Raw genomic sequence first — 18,803 nt, 5'->3', positions numbered from 1 at the left:
ATCATATAGCAGTCTGATCCTAAAAAAGACAGGTGTAAATACCCTTTGAAATGCATTTAAGATGGATATAAATACGATCTCTCAAACCACTTCAGGTGGTGGTCTGGGATTATCGAGTATGTTTGATACAGCAAAAAAAAGAAAAAAGCCAGAGGATTTCTCTGATTAAATTTTTTTAATGTATTAAAACTAACATCATAAAAGTATGATCTTGTTTTTTTCTTTTACTTTAAACAGTGATCGAGCTATACTTCCGGGGTTTCTGCTTAGCAGCAAATAAAACAAATCCTTTATACTCAAAACCAAAAATCTTCCTATGAAAAATAATTGTAGTAGTTAAACAAATAAAAAGAAAAGAACAATTTGGGTTTTATTTGGAACTCAGTTTTAATCTATTTTTAAGTATTTTTTTATTTTCAGAAAGATGAGTGTCCACCTTTTCTACAGACAGCACAGACCTGCTTGATTTGACTGTCACTTGCCATTTTAGTAGATCTGAAAGCAGGAATTATCTGACTGAAATGGGCTTATAAAGCAATAATGTAACGGGGCTCTATTACATTTAACATTTTCTTAAAACCCAAAATTTCCACTACCGATTAAGGTCTCTCACATGCAGAGCTATAGATGTACCGATCGTCTCGGTGATTTGTTTTGCCCTGTTTGAATCTGTAGGAATTGCCTGTCTGAATGCTGTTCCAGTTCCAGTTACTGATTTCATGATGTCAGTGTAAAGCAGTTGATATGCTCAAATATTACGAATAAAATAGCTTACTGTCATAGCAATGTCATTGTTTTTTTCCACCACTGGCGGTGGCGGTGATGGTGGGCGACATATCTGAAGAGCGGTGGGGGCGTGTGCGCGTGACGTATTTGAAGAGCGGTGGAGGCGTGTGCGTTCGATGTTCCTGAGTGGCAGGGGTGAGTTGTGCGGTGGAGAGGGGTGTGTGACATATTTAAGGATCGGGGGGAGATGCGCAATTTCCGGAAGATTATCATTCGTTTGCGGGCATCCGGGAGTCTCTATGCATTTGCGGGAGACTACCGAAACTTCCGGGAGACTTGAGATGTCTGGATTTACGATAATGTTACTAGCCATTTTGCGAGCTAGTGTAGCACATGCCTGACAGGAGTAGTGTTTGGAGGTGGGCAGGTGTGGTGATATGTGAACGAGTGCATCATGCTTTAATAAAGTGATATTCTGATTTCAAAAGCGATGGGACAGCGGGGAAGGCAGCATGTTGTCTGCCACGTCATTTGGGATGCCATGTTCAGTGTTGTTGCACTGAAAACATTATATTTTGTACTTATTCTCTTTTTAGATGTTAGTCTGAATCGAATCGTTCGGTTTGTAATGCTTACCATGTTGTTTTTGAACCCATATAAGGACTAAATTTATGATGTTTGTAGTTTTATGTAATTGGTATCATATCGGAGACTGTAAGGGTATGTGTTCATACGTTGCATTTATTTATTTATTTTATGTAATCGCAGAGGTTACAGTAGGCTATTTCGCACTCAATCACTGATCTGCAGTTATAATATTATCATGTTCATAGAAATGTTAGTAATAAACATTTATACGAAGTATTTGTGTATAAAGCATCTGTTTTGTGAGAAGTGCTTCTCATATGACATGTGAACGACGCGTATAGCTTTATTGTAGACATTTTCTCAAGCGAAAATGACGTTGACTGAAACTTTCTTAAACCATGCCACGATTGGTACCCTTTTGGCAGTGGAAATGCAAACCTGATAAAGGTGACCTGTACCGATCCGTACTGTACGACAGCTCAGTGAAAATGGGCCATTATCGTTCAGTCAACAGTTCTTCCCTGACAAGATGTGCATGACAAACGCAGCTTTTGCTAAATCACGATTTCGATTTACTGTACACACACACACACACACACGATACAGAGTTCATCTATCCAGATCTTCACTAGCTCATCTTTATCTAGTTGAGTTTAGGGCAGGCTGTCAGTTGAAGAAATAGCACACACTGAGTTTTGGGAGAATATAACAAGCAAGCACTTGTGCTTGAGAAAAGCTTCATTTGAAAAGACTCCTTTAGTGGCTTTAAGCAGAGACAAGGCTCTATTTGTCAAATGCAGCCTGCGCTCTGCATGCACACAGGGGTTTTAAATGTCTATTCAAGCGTTGCGATCATGTTGTCTCTTTTAACGAGCTCCTCTAGTTAATGCCATCACCATGGAGATGAGCTCTTCGCTATCGCCACATCCTCTCTAAGAGGGGACAACACAAACTGACTGATGTAAACACATGTAGAAACACTAAAACAACTCAATACCAAACTCTTCTCCTGAGGGTCAACTGGGAGAACTCAGAATGAGAAATGCCAAGGTTATGGCTACACCTGAGATGCACTGTAAGCGCATAAGCAGGGCAGGTCTACAGAAAGTTGAGAACTAAATAAATAAATTAATAAATGCTGTCTGTGAAAGACAATGAGGAACATTTACAACATTAATACTATTATTCCACAACTTCAGAAAACAGTCCTAAGTAACTTCATGACAGTATAGATTGCAAGTTTGTAGTCATGATAATAACATATACACTCTTGTCTTTCTCCTATTTTGCTTCGCATAAAGTATTCTTATTCTTATTTAAATCAAAAGGGTATTTGTGCTTATTGTGGGCGCTGAAATTCTCCTGATAAAAAGCAATCCAGATTTTCAGAAATATGGCCAGGATTGAGGCTCTGGATTAGCTGGTGGTTATAAAAGGTAATATAGCTGTAAACACTGCTGAGCTTCTTGCACTGATCGTTTAAATTTCTCCAGTCAGAACCCTAATTTTTAGAATCAATTACCACAGTTTTAGCTTAATATCATCTATATTGTTCACTGAAGAAATCAATCATCTTCGTTACCTTTTAAATTTTGTAAAATGATAGCGGTGAAGTGCGCCAGACAAAAAACAAACTGTGCAAACACTGCAAAAAGATGTTTACTTACACTAACAGAAGAACGAATATGAAACACATATACTGTCACAGACGTCTATGGACCTTTTTCTTGGAACGCAAAATTACCCAATATGCTTTGCATGTATGTGCAAGGAGAATGCTAAGAACTTCCGGTCAGCAGCTGATGCGTGTAAACAGTCACATTTGGACAGCTTTGAAACGATAGTTTTAATCTATTTTACCTGCTTTTATCATCTTTAAACTGATCCTGTTGTCGAGCAGCACCACCTCCTTGACTGATCATTTTAAAAATGTGATCTAATAGGATGGAAAACAACTGCTGTGAGGCATTTTCCCCTCGTTGTCAGACAGCATGTTCTGCTGTTTAAATGAAGCCTCGTCATCGCTAAGGTCCCCTGTACTGTCCCACTAGCACACTGATTTAATAACTGTGACAAAGTGAAAATAAATTGACATTTTTAAATGACAGAAAAACACAAACCATGGTAAATACAACACACTAAATGAAACATAAACGGCTCACGATTAGAATGAACATGCAAATCAGCCAGCAGAGTATCAGTGACTGTCTTTTATTGGTCATTTTTGTAAATTTCATGACTTGCATATCTGTTAAGTTTCATGCCAGTAATCTGGTTTGCAGTGAAGTATTGCATGTGTGTGTGTATTGAAGAGCCGTTGAGCTAACAGCTAGCTGACAGGCCGGGGAAACACACACACTCTGTATTTCTAATGGCAGACACATGAACTAGGAGAACGTTTTTCTTGCATGCTTGAACCACATCTGACAGATTATAACGGCTTTAACACACACCTTTCAAAGTTGTGTCATAAAAACACTCAAAACAATATTGAAACCCATTTTCGGAGCGCAAATTACTGGTTGTAAACGCTGTAAAGGGAAGTTCTTAGCATTCTACTGTAAGACGCTGGTCGCTATGGCGCCCTCTCTATGCAGCAGCCAAGCAAAAGGTCTATACACAAAAAAAACGTTTAATAAGCCAAACCGCACAAATTAGATGATTTGCAGCTCTGCTTGCTCCAACGAGTGGTACAGAGATCACAAAAGTGCATTAGTGTTTTCATCGTGAAAGTGTGAAGATGTTTTTCAAACTGAAAGTTGATTTGATTATTTTTACCCTCTTCTTTTCAAATTAGTTAATGCATATTTTAATAATTTGCTTATTAATATTGAATATTTAAAAATGTTCAAGATCATCTCGTCTTAAGTGTATCACACTGATACTTATACTAATTAATTATACAAGTAATATTAATTATTCACCTTCATAATCATGTTCAACTCCAGTGTCTATCCTACGATATAATTAGTAATTTTTTTTAATCAGTATTTTATGCCAGTGGCCAGTCGACAGAATCAGAGGCCCTATTAACCACCTCTGTACACACACTGCTTTCTGGTTTAGGAAACGCTTTCCTCTCCACACCAGCCATCTCAGTCCCCGTGCAAAGGCCTCAGCTTATGCCAGAAAACAGATATGTGGATATTTATTTTTAAAAATGTAAAACCCCAGCACAATCACAGTGTTAGTTTGTTTATATTAACGAGTCTTCTTTAGTTTGTATTATTATAATTCTTTTTATTTGTTTTTAAAAAAACTATTTAGTTATGGGAGAAAACTTATCATTTTGCAAAAAATGCAGCATTTAAGAAAATAAATAATAAATAAATAAATAAAAATCAACAAATCAGAATTGCACAACCGAAATATGTGGAATGCCCACAATAAAAAAACAGGAAAGCGCAGACGAGTGGCGTTAATAGTTAGTTAATTATAATTTAGCATTAATAGACAAATTAATATCGAAGAAAAACAGGACATCGATAATATGGTAATATTTTGGTTTCAAAGTCACAAAGACTAAACAAAAACAGATAATCTGTCAGAATTGTTGCCACAGCATAAGGAAATAAAACAACCAGCACCTAAAAAAAGCACCACAGGCGGCTATATAAGAAGTGTCCTGCTAAAAAGTAAACAGTATTGCCAGAGACACTCAATCTAGTAGCAAGCAACAAAGTATATTTTCAGAGTTGTTTTTGCCATGTTAGTTTGCTGGTTCAGTATGCTTTTACGGTCGTTTCCACTGTCAAAAGGTACCTAAAAGCGAACCATACCGTGCCACTTTTTGGGTACCTTTGCAAATGAGAAAAAGTAGAAGCCAGAAAAAACGAAGGAGCAAGTGATTCTTTCACCAACCCAAAACATGAACAAACTGCCATGCTTATCTTCAACTTTTGGATTATTATGAACTTGGAATGACAGAATTACTTTCTAACAGAGGTTACATGCGCTGGTGAAAATTAAAGATACAGATGAGAGGTTTGCACTCACTGTGGGCTATATTGTTTTTGAACTCAAATAAGGACTAAATGTATGCTGCGTGTAGTTCTTCTGTAATTGGTATCCTATCGACTGTAAGGGTCTGTATGTGTTCATATATATGTTACATTTATTTATTTTATATATTTGCAGATGTTACAGTAGGCTAATTCCCGTTATCACTGATCTGCAGTTATAATGAAATTGTTTATAGAAAAAATAGTAATGAACATTTATACACAAGTATTTGTGTATAAAGCATCTGTTTTGTGAGAAGTGCTTCTCATATGACATGTGAACGACCCGTACAGCTTTACAGTAGACATTTTCTACTAGAATGACGTTGACTGAAACTTTGTCGTACACCACGCCCAGCAAAAGAGTACTATTGGCAAGCCTGATAAAGGTGACCCGTACCGAACTGTACCAATCAGTGGAAACGGGCGATAAGCTATATTATCTCCATAATTTAAGTTGAACTTGTTTACAGAAAGTTACGGTCATTTTAATTGTGTTTACAGTTTGCTCTAGAGAAAAATGAGTGTTTAATTTCTGAATATTTATATAAAATTTGAATAAATGTTTAAGTTAATATCTTTTCAGTTCCTGAAACTCTGCTGAAATTGCATTTCAGCAGTAAGAATCTACGATACAGCTTGAGCTGAAGCTTAACTACAAAATTAAATAGTATTTCAAATCGAAATCGCAAGATCTGTCAAAAAAAAATTGCAGTTAAATATTTTCCCTCAAAAATTGCACAGCCCTACTCATAAGCATCCATCAACCAAATAAATGAAAATGGTAGTATTAGTCCATAAAAAATACAGAAATACATGCACAAAATAAACCTGTAATGTCACATAAACACACATGTAAAAATGTAGATATCCAGAGAGAGTAATACGCCTGCTTTATAAATTAAGGTAAAGTTGTCTTTATATTTGCACATTCGTTCATTTTAATGGTCACTATAGTGTTTACCACGTTAATTTGAATTTTCGGTCTTAAGTCACATGGAAGTTTGACTTCAAAACAAAATTAGTACTGTTTAATTGACTGTGAACAATGTTGTTCTTTGATAGTCTTTGGCTGCTAATATGATTTCACTATATAACATTTGCAAATAATACATTTCTGAAATTACATTAAGGAGAAAGTCTGAATGTGCGATTACAAATCAACTTTACCTCAATGCTTTATAATGGCAATAATCAAATAAAGCAACTTTGGCAGTGTCATGATTACAAAGGTCAAATGTCCAAAATACGTGACATCTCCGCTTCACTTGTAAGGTCACTCTAAATTGGAATCAGCACCATGCAAGACACCTCGCTTGAATAAAGACAGTCAAGTTCACATTAAATGGCAAAAGCAAATTCAACATTACACTCTTTAAATTGCTACTTGAATTGTTCTTCTATCTGGGACCAGTGGCCAAGTTTGTCCATCACTGAAAGATAGCCATACACCTGTCGTGCACTCTGAAAAGCTGTCATCTAACAGACAGTCGTGAAAGTTATCACTGTAGATAACTTCAAACCCAGCAATCAAAAGAGGCTAAACCAACTTGTATATATGCACTTTTACAGCCAGCAATGCAAAGAAATGTTAACCATTTAACCTCACGAAGCCAACTGTTGCCTAATCAGGTACACAACGATTAAACTGAATATTAGTGCGGCTTAAACATTACACGTTTCATATTACAGAAGGCAAAATTTGTACACTTGATAACCGGTGATCTGATAAACTAATATCGTGGCTCGCGCACATTTAGCTTAGCAACTATTAACCACAATCCCAATGCACGACTTAATATATACCCAAATAAAAGCGTTTCACATTCTTATTCTCTTACAGCGTCATTTAGCGTGTATTTACTCTGTTGAACTGCTGTCATTACATGGTTTTGGACTGTGTAATCGTCAGAGAGGTTGTTGGGCAGTTGACTAGCGTGTTAGCACTTGTTAGCCGAACTCGGCTAGCTGTTTCTGACATCACTTACCTGGTCTCTAATTTTGAGAACCACCATGTTTCGATGCGCTCGTTGGCTCTCATGCAGGACTAAACGTAATGTATTCACCACCACCACTTGAATGCTGATTTTTAAGTGCCGGTAAAACTAGCGTTTCCAGTAGGCCTGGATCTCCTATTTGCCACTGATGAGCAGGGGAGAAAACTCCATAACATTACCGCCACTGCTACCTCTCAAAAAACGAGCACGACGATTGGTTAGACGGCGGTTCGAGCGAGAGTAAGAACAACGATGATTGGCTAATGGGTGAGCTGGGGGAGAATTGCTTGTGAATCGTACAACGTTGTTTTGTGTGTGTGTGCGTGTGTGTCTGTGTGTGGGGGCGGGTGTTGCAGCTTATTTTCAGAGAAGCGTGTGCTTCTCTATCGCAAGTTGACTTCCTTCCACTGTTTAACTTGCACTTTTCACTTTTACACAGTTTTTCAAATGTTTTGTTGTTGTTGTTTATCAGTCCTAAATGGGAAACAACTTTTCAAACTTTTGATAACCCTGCGGGGTATAATGAACTAGGAAATTTTCACAGTATGTCTGATAATATTTTTTCTTCTGGAGAAAGTCTTATTTGTTTTATTTCGGCTAGAATGAAAGCATTTTTTTTTTAAAAGCCAATTTAAGGACAAAGTTTTCAGCCCATTTAACCTATATTTTTTCAGTAGTCTACAGAATAAACCATCGTTATACAATAACTTGCCTAATTACCCTAACCTGCCTTAACCTAATTAACCTAGTTAAGCATTTAAATGCCACTTTAAGTGTCTTGAAAAATATTTAGTCAAATATTATTTACTGTCATCATGGCAAAGATAAAATAAATCGGTTATTAGAAATGAGTTATTAAAACTATTATGTTTAGAAATGTGTTGAAAAAATCTCTCTTAGTTAAACAAAAATTGGGGAAAAAAATAAACAGGGCAGCTAATAATTCAGGGGGGTTAATAATTCTGACTTCAACTGTTTACAAACATTTTTATGCAAAAAATGTTAAAGGAGGAGCATATATTAACTGTTTTAATTGCTTTTCTGTTTTTAGACTTAAAAATCACTTTTATATACATTTGGATCACTTTTTCTAGCACCATGAAGAGAGGTTTGCTTTTGGCAAACTTGGATTTATGTGTGCAAAGTTTGCATAATAATAAAATAAAGTTTATAATAAACCAGCATGTTTTAAAGAACGATCCTAAACATAATAACCCCAAATTAAAGATTTAACATTAATCCAAAAAAGTTGAGCATATTGGCAAGTCAAAAATAAATGTGAAATAGTTTCATTAAAGCTTTCACAAAAACAACATTCTAACTCAATAACAGTTTTAAATTTTTGTAGAAATATTTTTTTGGTATAAACTCTGACCATGACCATACTTGAGTTCAGTTAACATTATTATAGATATTGTTCCAGTAAAAAACAACATACGGGTGAAAAGAGGTTTTCAGTATTGTTTTCTTTTTCTATAAATAATAATGTGTTCTGTTTATTATTATTATTATTATTATTATTATTATTATTATTATTATTATTATTATTATCATTTTGTTAGTAGTAGTAGTAGTAGTAGTGGTAGTAGTTTTTTTATTGGTTTCAAAAACAGTTAACAATATATTGCAGAAACTTAGAACATTAGAAAAAACAGAGATGTTGTTACAATCTGCATAATACATTTTATAAAAGAGAGAAAGAAGAAAAAAAATAAAACATCTAAATTAAATAAAGTAAATAAAAAAATGTAAAAAGAGACCAGAAGGGACAATATATAAGGTTATCCATTGAAAGCCATTTTTGACTTTTTTTTTTGCCCATTAAAGACAATATATATGATTTTTTTTTTTCAAAAATGTACACTTGTGAATAAAATGGCAGCTTGCTCTCTGCAACTCTCAAATGGTCACCCACTGAAGCTAAGCACAGCTGCGCCTGGTCACTACCTGGCTTAGATATTTACATTAGATGTCGCCTACGCTATTGTTGTCTATTGGAAGGAATGCGTCAAAAAGGTAGCGCTCCTTTGAAATGAATGTAGGACCAAGGTGCAGTTGAGGTTTGACCATCCGGAGCCATGATATAAACACATATATTCATATAGCTATGATCAGGAGTTTTCCCGGTGGTCAGTATGTTAATATTTTTTTTAAATACAAAAATTATAATTTTATATCACTTTTCTACATCGATGGATAAGTGATCACAGGGGCATTGCAGACAAAGAGTGTGTGTTTGTGTGCATGGAAATGTATTATCATCCCTCCCTGTTAAATTTGATCTAATCCATGTCCTGAAACACACCCCCTCTTCTGCTTTCACTTCTAACGGAGGGAGCGATACATTTGAGAATGTATCTATGTTATAAACGACTCGTTTACTTAGCTGACAGTAATAGAAGTTTCTGGTACCACACCATTTTGTTGTCATATTTCATTCTCATTGTTTGCTGATTTTATTCAACAAAACTAGCATAAGCCTAGTATTTAGTGTGAGTTGGTGCTACTTTGTCTTAAGGTCCAACTCAGTGTACTATCATCAATACTTGTTTAGCACAAAAGTTTGTAAAATACACAATCATATAAACAAAATCTTACCTATGAAGTGTTCTGCCTTCGTTCTTTGTTTTCTTCGTTTGCTCGTTACTACACCCGTACACAGAGTTAAAGTCCAGCATCTTCAGATTGGCTTTAGTCTTGACTAGTGCGGTTCAATGACTTTTCTCCTGGGAGCACTGTACAAATGTGGCAGCGCTATTGACACTTGCTCAGGGTCCGTATACAATGTCTATTGTATATCTATGAGTACCTATATGGGAGACCACATGGGCTACCACAAAAGCTAGGTTGCTGCCGGAAGGGGTGTTAGTGAGGCCAGCTGGGGGCACTCAACCTGCGGTCTGTTTGGGTCCTAACGCCCAGGTAAAGTGAAAGGGACTCTATACTGCTCAGTGAGCGCCGTCTTTCAGATGAGACGTTAAACCAAGGTCCCGACTCTCTGTGCTCATTAAAAATCCTGGCCAAATTTGCCCACTGGCCTCTGTCCATCATGGCCTCCTAACCATCCCCATATCATAATAGGCTTCATCACTCAGTCTCCTCCACCAATCAGCTGGTGTGTGGTGTGCGGTCTGGTGCAATATGGCTGCTGTCGTGTCATGCAGGTGGATGCTACACAATGAGGAGGAGATGAAGAGATTCCCCCTACTGTGTAAAGCGCTTTGAGTGTGCAGAAAAGCGCTATTTAAATGTAAGGAATTATTATTATTATTAAAAAACCAATAAACAATGGTTTCTTCCAAGTCACAAAATGTACATTTGTTTTCAATATCTAGCATAAGTAAACTATTTCAAGGATAGCATCTATGTAATTACATGTAATTTCTTTTACTTTGTTAGTTAACAAATATTTATGTGGAAGATTCCAAGTAACATCCCAATTTATGTTATATGTGACCAGGCATTTAAAAGAAGAAGCTAGAATTGTTTTATGGCTAAATAAATTACGCATCATAAGATTATTAAATTTGTCATCAACTATTGATATCCTTTTTACTGAGATTGGGTTGTTTGGTCTATAGGTTGGATCCAAATTAAATGTTTGTACTCCTTTCAATGATGTTTTTAAACCATTGGGAATGGCATTAACTGTTTTGTATACTGGGGGTTCAAAATTGAGCTTTTTAGAAAACTCAGAAAATTAATATAACTTACCAATGTCATCTAATGATAATATATAACATAACTAATAAAAATATAATTTAAAAATCATTTCTCAAAAAAAAAAAATATATTTTTAAACAAAACGTTGGTTGTTCCAAATGAAGCAGTGCTGAGGAGAAATCTGTGTTTGTACATTAATAACAATAATAAGACTAGGCTAGTTTTCCCACTGTAGATAGACGAAAACTCATTAAAATTATATATTTAGCCTTTAATAATGTCTGGCTATTCACTTGCATGGCAAATATATGTACTATGGCACAATTCTAAAAGTGAAACACTTCAAAATTCTATACGTGAGTAATATCATGTTGGCTATCTAAGTGTAAAATGTATCTATACAATAATGAGAGCAAACTTGGGCTCGTGTTGGGCTCTTTTTCATTGAGGCTTGTTTTTTCTTTTCTTTTTTTTTTTTTTTTTTGTAACAGGAAAATACACACAAATGTTTTCATAAGTCTGTGCAGAAAACAATGAAACCGGTTCCTTGTATTGTCCCTTAAAAGGAGCTGGGCAGAAAGTTGCTAGAGAAAATGAAAGTTATTTTAGGGGATAGGAATTAGATTCATCTAAACTATGATACATGAAGAAAAGTTTAAGTTTTATTTGAATAGGCACAAAGAGAAACTAATCTGATTCTGACGTACATTTGAACAAGCGTCAAATAAACACGGTAGAAAGAGTCTATTTTATCATTGTACACCAGATGACGCTAAAGGTTAAAGCTAACACTTTTTGATGGCTGTTAGGAGGCGAGAGAAACAGACATTTAGACAATGCTTAAGCAACAAACGCGACTTGAAACTAGGTTATTTCATTCACTCATTCATTTTCTTTTCGGCTTAGTCCTTTTATTAATCTGGGGTCGCCAATTTATCCAGCATGTTTTATGCAGCGGATAACCAGCTGCAACCTATACACTCTCATTCACATATACACTACGGCCAATTTCAATAAATATTAAATTACATAATTCTGTAAGCTGCACAACTGTTAATAAAATGCATTAATATAATAATAATTATGGATAATAGTCAAATAATCATCTTATATCTTACATGTTTATAAAGAAGACACCCGCAATGTCATTGGTGTAACATAGCGTATAAATGCAGCACTAAATGTGCCTATCAAAAGTTTAACTTTTGTACAGTGTATTGATGTACAGCACTGTACAGTATTGATGTACAGTGATGGAACATTATTTCAAACATTTTTTTATTTTCACCAAACTCATTTGTAATTTGAAATTTAATCATTTAAAATGCATTATGAATAAAAAGTTAGCTTTGAACATTATATAAACTAGGTTAAATTAATTCAAGTTGTGACCATTTACCATGTCTACAAGCAGAAGAGATATTTTGGTTTCATTATCTGATCATTTAAGTCTAAGTGACTGTAGTTGGCTTTAAAGATGTAGTACTGCAATTCTAGGATTTTTAATAGGTTGGCACAGGAGTGAGACAGTGCCACACTGTGCCAGCCTATTAAAAAAAATCCTAGAATCGCCCCTGTGTATCTATATCGTAAAATGGGATGTTTCCATACTTATTACATCAAACAAATAATTGTATTTGCAGTACTACATCTGGAAAGCAACAGTCGCTTAATCTTAAAATGATCAGATAATGGAACCAAAACATCGCTTCTGCTTGTATACATTGTACACTACCTAAATGTTACTACCTAAATTAGTTTCCCTTGGCAGTGACTAACATAAAACTTTGATTCTGACAGAAAGTGTCATCAAAGTGTTGTCTTTAGGAAACCCAGCGCAGACTGACAGATTTTTAGTACATCTGACAAACAAAATTATAAACCTAATGAAACACTGGCCAATTTAGTGATGGAGGTCATTCATTCATTCATTCATTCATTCATTTTCTTTTCGGCTTAGTTTATTTATTAACCAGGGGTCACCACAGCAGAATGAACCACCAACGTATCCAGCATAAGTTTTACGCAGCAGATGCCCTTACAGCCACAACTCAACACTGGGAAAAACCCATACATTCTTGCATTTACACACATACACTACGGACAATTTAGCTTATTCAATTCCATCAATACCACATTTCTTTAGACAGTGGGGGAAACCGGAGCACCCGGAGGCATGCAAACTCCACCAGCGACCTTCTTGCTGTGAGGCGATCGTGCAACCTACTGCGCCACCGTGACACCCAGTGTTGGAGGTTTCATGGCTAAATTTGACCACCCTGGAGGCTAATCTTCATTGATTGCACATTCCTCCAAGAGCAGAGTGTGAAGGTTTAATTAATAGAGTAATAGCAGTTTTGCTTAAAATATTACAATGCACACAACATTGTGGGTGACATCAGTGGTGGAACGAGTACTGAAAAATCATACTCAAGTAAAAGTACCATTAATTGCCTAAAAATGTAGTGTGAGTAGTGTAAAAATATCTGTTGTAAATATTACTCAAAGTACGAGTAAAAAGAAGCCCTTTCAAAAGTGTAGTGAGTATTCCACTGTAATTTGTGTAATTTGTGTGTAAACGTAACATTCTGTAGTGCATTTAGTTATTGACACAATGTCATAAGACATTAATATTAGGTTAGATTTAGGTAGTGATGTCAGGTGATTAAAATTCAAGTCTAGCCAGTGACTAAGGACAACGCATTTTGATGTCTAATAATGACGTCAAATGGCATTATATTTGGTTGATTTTAGGTTGTGTTGGGAAGTGACCAAAATCCAACGTCGAGCCAATATTTTAAACCAACATCATATTGACGTCAAATACTGACATTTATTCGTCAGGTATGACAACCAAAATCTAACGCCTGATAGACGTTATAGTGGTAACGTCTACAAAACATCAAGCTGTAATATCATTAGATACTGATACTTGGTTGATTTTAGGTTGGACGTTGGGTTCTGACGTCAACTTGATTTTCATTTCAAACAATATCCAATGTCCTACGACATTGGGGTACAATGTCAATCTGATGTCATGTTGACATCCTGTGCTTGCCGGGGGTTTAAGGCTATTTTGGTTATCATACAGTAAACATCAGTCATCTTTTCATGTATCTAGTGACATTTATCTAAACAATCTCTGGGTTTTTGCGTGTAAAGAATTTTGGACATCGTTTTGGTAACTTTTAATGCTTCCAAACAGTTTGCTGCATGTCTTAAATTTACATTTACATTTACATTTACATTTAGTCATTTAGCAGACGCTTTTATCCAAAGCGACTTACAAATGAGGACAAGGAAGCAATTTACACAACTATAAGAGCAGCAGTGAACAAGCGCTATAGACAAGTTTCAGGCGTGTAAAAGTCTAAGAAGCAAAAACATTAGTAGAATTTTTTTTTTTTTTTTTTTTTTTTTTTTTTTTTTTAATAGAGAGAGAGAGAGAGAGAGAGAGAGAGAAAGAGGGCTCAGTTAGTGGTATAGCCAGAGAGGCAATTGCAGATTAGGAGGAAAAGTGGAGACTAAACAGTTGCGTTTTTAGTCGTTTCTTGAAGACAGCAAGTGACTCGGCTGTTCTGATGTAGTTAGGGAGTTCATTCCACCAACTGGGCAGATTGAATGTGAGAGTTCGGGAAAGTGATTTCTTCCCTCTTTGGGATGGAACAACGAGGCGACGTTCATTCACAGAACGCAAGTTTCTGGAGGGCACATATATCTGCAGGAGTGAGAGCAGATACGAAGGAGCACAGCTAGAGGTCACTTTGTAAGCAAACATCAGAGCTTTGAATTTGATGCGGGCAGCAACTGGAAGCCAGTGCAAACGGGTGAGTAGCGGAGTGACATGTGCTCTTTTGGGTTCATCAAAGACCACTCGTGCTGCTGCGTTCTGAAGCAGCTGAAGAGGTTTGATAGAACTAGCTGGTAGCCCGGCTAGCAGCGAGTTGCAATAGTCCAGTTTGGAGAGGACAAGAGCTTGAACAATGAGTTGAGCTGTATGTTCAGATAGGAAGGGTCGGACCTTTCTGATGTTGTAGAGTGCGAATCTGCAAGATCGGGCAGTTCTAGAAATGTGGTCAGAGAAGTTCAGTTGGTCATCAATCGTAACTCCAAGGCTTTTTACCATTTTGGATGCAGTGATGGTTGCTCCATCCATCTGGATTGAAAAGTTATGGTGAAGGGTCGGGTTGGCAGAGACTTCAAGCATTTCCGTTTTCATGAGGTTAAGCTGGAGATGATGATCTTGCATCCAGAGTGAAATGTCTGACAGGCAGGCTGAAATGCGAGCTGGAACCGAGGGATCATCAGGGTGGAAAGAGAGGTATAGCTGGGTGTCATCAGCATAGCAGTGGTAGGAAAAACCATGTTTCTGGATGACTGTTCCTAAAGATGCCGTGTAGATAGAGAAGAGAAGTGGTCCAAGCACAGAGCCCTGAGGTACCCCAGTGTATAGATGCTGTAGGTTGGACACCTCTCCCCTCCACGACACCCTGAATGACCTGTCCGAGAGGTAGGAACTGAACCATTGAATAACAGTGCCTGTGACGCCCAGTGACTCAAGCGTAGATAGCAGGATCTGGTGGTTTACAGTGTCAAAAGCAGCTGATAAATCCAGCAAGATGAGGACAGATGATTTAGAGTCTGCTTTAGCCAGTCTGAGGTCCTCCACGACCGAGAGCAGGGCAGTCTCAGTTGAGTGGCCTTTCTTAAAGCCAGATTGCTTGTTGTCCATGAGGTTGTTTTGAGTAAGAAAGTCTAGGACTTGATTGAACACTACTTTCTCCAAAATCTTGGCCATGAATGGAAGCAGGGATACCGGTCGGTAGTTTTCAAGTAGCGTTTGATCCAGGTTGGGTTTCTTTAGCAGAGGGGTTACCCTAGCCTGCTTAAATGAAGTAGGGAATAGACCAGAGTCAAGAGATGTGTTAATTATGTGAGTCAGTGTTGGTATGACTGCAGGAGAAATGGCTTGCAGGAGATGAGAGGGAATGGGATCTAGCGGACAGGTGGTTGCATGGCTTGATAGCACGAGATTGGACACCTCAGACTCAGAGAGCTGGGAGAAAGAGGTGAGCGTGTGTGGTGTTGGTGGTGTATCTTGCGTGTTTGTTGTAGGTGCAGCAAATTGAGCACTGATTTTTGCAGTTTTGGTATAAAAGAATGTAGCAAAGTCATCAGTAGTGAGTGTGGAGGATGCGGGTGGAGGAGGAGGGTGAAGGAGGGATGAAAATGTTTTAAAAAGCAAGCGAGGATTGGTGGCACTGTTGACTTTCTGACGGAAGTATGTCTGCTTTGCAGAAGTAACCTCAGTCGAGAAAGAAGACAGAAGAGTTTGGTATGTTATGAGCTGTTCAGGATTTTTTGTTTTTCGCCAGCTTCTCTCAGCAGCCCGAAGTTTTGAGCGATGCTCACGGAGAACATCAGAGAGCCAGGGTGCAGGAGGACTGGCTCGGGTTGGTCTGGATGTCAGAGGGCATAGTCTGTCTAGACATGATGTTAGCGTGGAGCAGAGTGTATCAGTTGCACTGTTCGTATCAAGTGCAGAGAGTTTGCAAGATGGAGGAAGAGAGTTAGAAACAATGGTGGATAGTCTGTTGGGTGAGAGAGAGCGTAGGTTTCTGCGAAAGGCAACTAGAGTAGGAGTGTGTGGCGGCTCAGGAGTAATGTGGATGTTGAGAGAGAGAAGGAAATGATCCAATGTTTGTAGTGGAGTTACTAGTGTTTGGTCAGCGAGGCATTGTCGAGTGTAAATAAGGTCTAGTTGATTACCTGATTTGTGAGTAGCAGAAGTAGGTGCTCTTTTGAGGTCGAAAGATGCAAGCAGAGTCTGGAAGTCAGCAGCTTGAGGTCTTTCTATGTGGATGTTGAAGTCACCTAGCACCAACAAGGGAGTGTCATAATCAGAAAAAGATGAGAGAAGAACATCCAGTTCATCCAAGAAGTGACCTAATGTACCCGGTGGGCGGTAGATGACAACCACATTTATGCGAAAGGGGTGGATAATGGTGACTGCATGGAATTCAAAAGAGCTGATTTTTGGCAGGGACGGTCTCTGAGTGAATTTCCATTCTTTGGAAATCAGTAGTCCAGTCCCACCCCCTCTCCCTGTCTGACGAGGGGTGTGGGAAAGAGAGAAATTAGTAGAAAGAGCTGCATGTGTAGCAGTGTCCTCCGGTCTCAGCCAGGTTTCAGTTAGAGCCATGAGACTAAAGTCAGAATGAGTGGCTATGGAGGTAATAAAATCTGCTTTGTTAACAGCAGATTGACAATTCCAGAGGCCCACAGAGAGATAGAGTTGTGAAATAGAGGATACATGAATTGATCGAAGGTTGTGAGTGTTGCGCCTGCAGCGTACCTCCCGTGCTCTGCGAGTATTAGTAACAACAGGAATTAGTAAACACATAATAAAGTGCAAGCAAAACAATAATGAGTGCAGAGAAAAGGGAAAAAAAATAAAGTAAGAAGTACTCAAGTGCTTTGTCGGTGTCTTTGCTCGGTGGAGTCGCACAGGTAGAGTCGATGGTCTTTACCCTCGCCGGTCTTCACACGAGGCGGGCTTCACACGAGGCTGCCGCGACCGCTGCCGCGGTGAGACTAGTCGCTTATATACACCCCCGAGCGCTTTGCTGATTGAGCTCAGGTGGACACGCCTCGAGAGTAAAAAAACACCCGAAACTGCGGCCGCGGGGGCGCGCGAAAAAACCTCCGGCTCTGCACGCAAGCTCTTACAGTAAACAAAAGGAAACAGTGGCTAAAACTTGCTAGTACTAAACACAGATAGCTGAAAAACAATTTTAGATGTCCAACAACCAATACACAACCAGCTGAAACAAGTCTAACTGTTCTCTAACCAAACACTAACACAGATAGCTGAAAACAATTTTAAATGTCCAACAACCAATACACAACCAGCTGAAACAAGTCTAAGCGTTCTCTAACCAAACACAGCAACTGAAAACAGGTCTAAATGTACTTACTCGGTGTTGCTCTCGATGCTACAGTGCTTCTCCTGCTAGCTAGACCAAATGTGTTCACATATATAGTCTTTACCTGGCGTTTGGACACGCCTCCAAAGTTACAAAGCACCCGAAACTGCGGCCGCGGGGGCGCGCGAAAAAACCTCCGGCTCTGCACGCAAGCTCTTACAGTAAACAAAAGGAAACAGTGGCTAAAACTTGCTAGTACTAAACACAGATAGCTGAAAAACAATTTTAGATGTCCAACAACCAATACACAACCAGCTGAAACAAGTCTAACTGTTCTCTAACCAAACACTAAACACAGATAGCTGAAAACAATTTTAAATGTCCAACAACCAATACACAACCAGCTGAAACAAGTCTAAGCGTTCTCTAACCAAACACAGCAACTGAAAACAGGTCTAAATGTACTTACTCGGTGTTGCTCTCGATGCTACAGTGCTTCTCCTCTAGTTCCTTATGATGAGATTTACCTTCTATATGCATCATGATGTGATTTACCTTCTATTTTCTAATCCCTATAGACAGGAAACAAAGTACCCAGGTAGCAAAGAATTGGCATAAAGCTGGCACAGCAGGCATTCTTATGGCACTGGCATACAGCATGTGGGCCAAACATGGCTCAGGTTTAGAAGAGGTGTCATTGTCTTTAAGACTTGGGCCAAATCAAATGTAGTATTTGACCTAGATGTTAAAAATTTAGATATGGGCCACGTAAGTTTGGCCTATCTCGATGAACTTTTAAATGCATTTAAATTATTTTTGACTAAAGAAAAATTCTACCAAACGGGTTGCTTCGAGAGAACGCGTGACCATAAAGCTTCATGGGTTTATCAAACTCATTGCAG

The 18,803-nt window shown here is 37.9% G+C and overlaps 1 protein-coding gene across 1 annotated transcript in view; it reads right to left on the bottom strand.

Annotated features, from left to right (window-relative positions):
* ankrd28b (ankyrin repeat domain 28b) overlaps positions 1-7,515 on the bottom strand; it is a 52,835-nt gene extending 45,320 nt beyond the window's left edge. Inside the window, exon 1 of the mRNA XM_056474934.1 lies at positions 7,304-7,515. Coding sequence (XP_056330909.1) covers positions 7,304-7,330 — 27 coding nt within the window. The 5' untranslated portion in view covers positions 7,331-7,515. The remainder of the gene's footprint in view (positions 1-7,303) is intronic.
* Positions 7,516-18,803: the final 11,288 nt, after the last annotated feature.

Source organism: Danio aesculapii, chromosome 16 (assembly GCF_903798145.1).
Source record: "Danio aesculapii chromosome 16, fDanAes4.1, whole genome shotgun sequence".
Classification (NCBI taxonomy): domain Eukaryota; kingdom Metazoa; phylum Chordata; class Actinopteri; order Cypriniformes; family Danionidae; genus Danio; species Danio aesculapii.
This window is presented reverse-complemented; position numbering and strand designations above follow the sequence as displayed.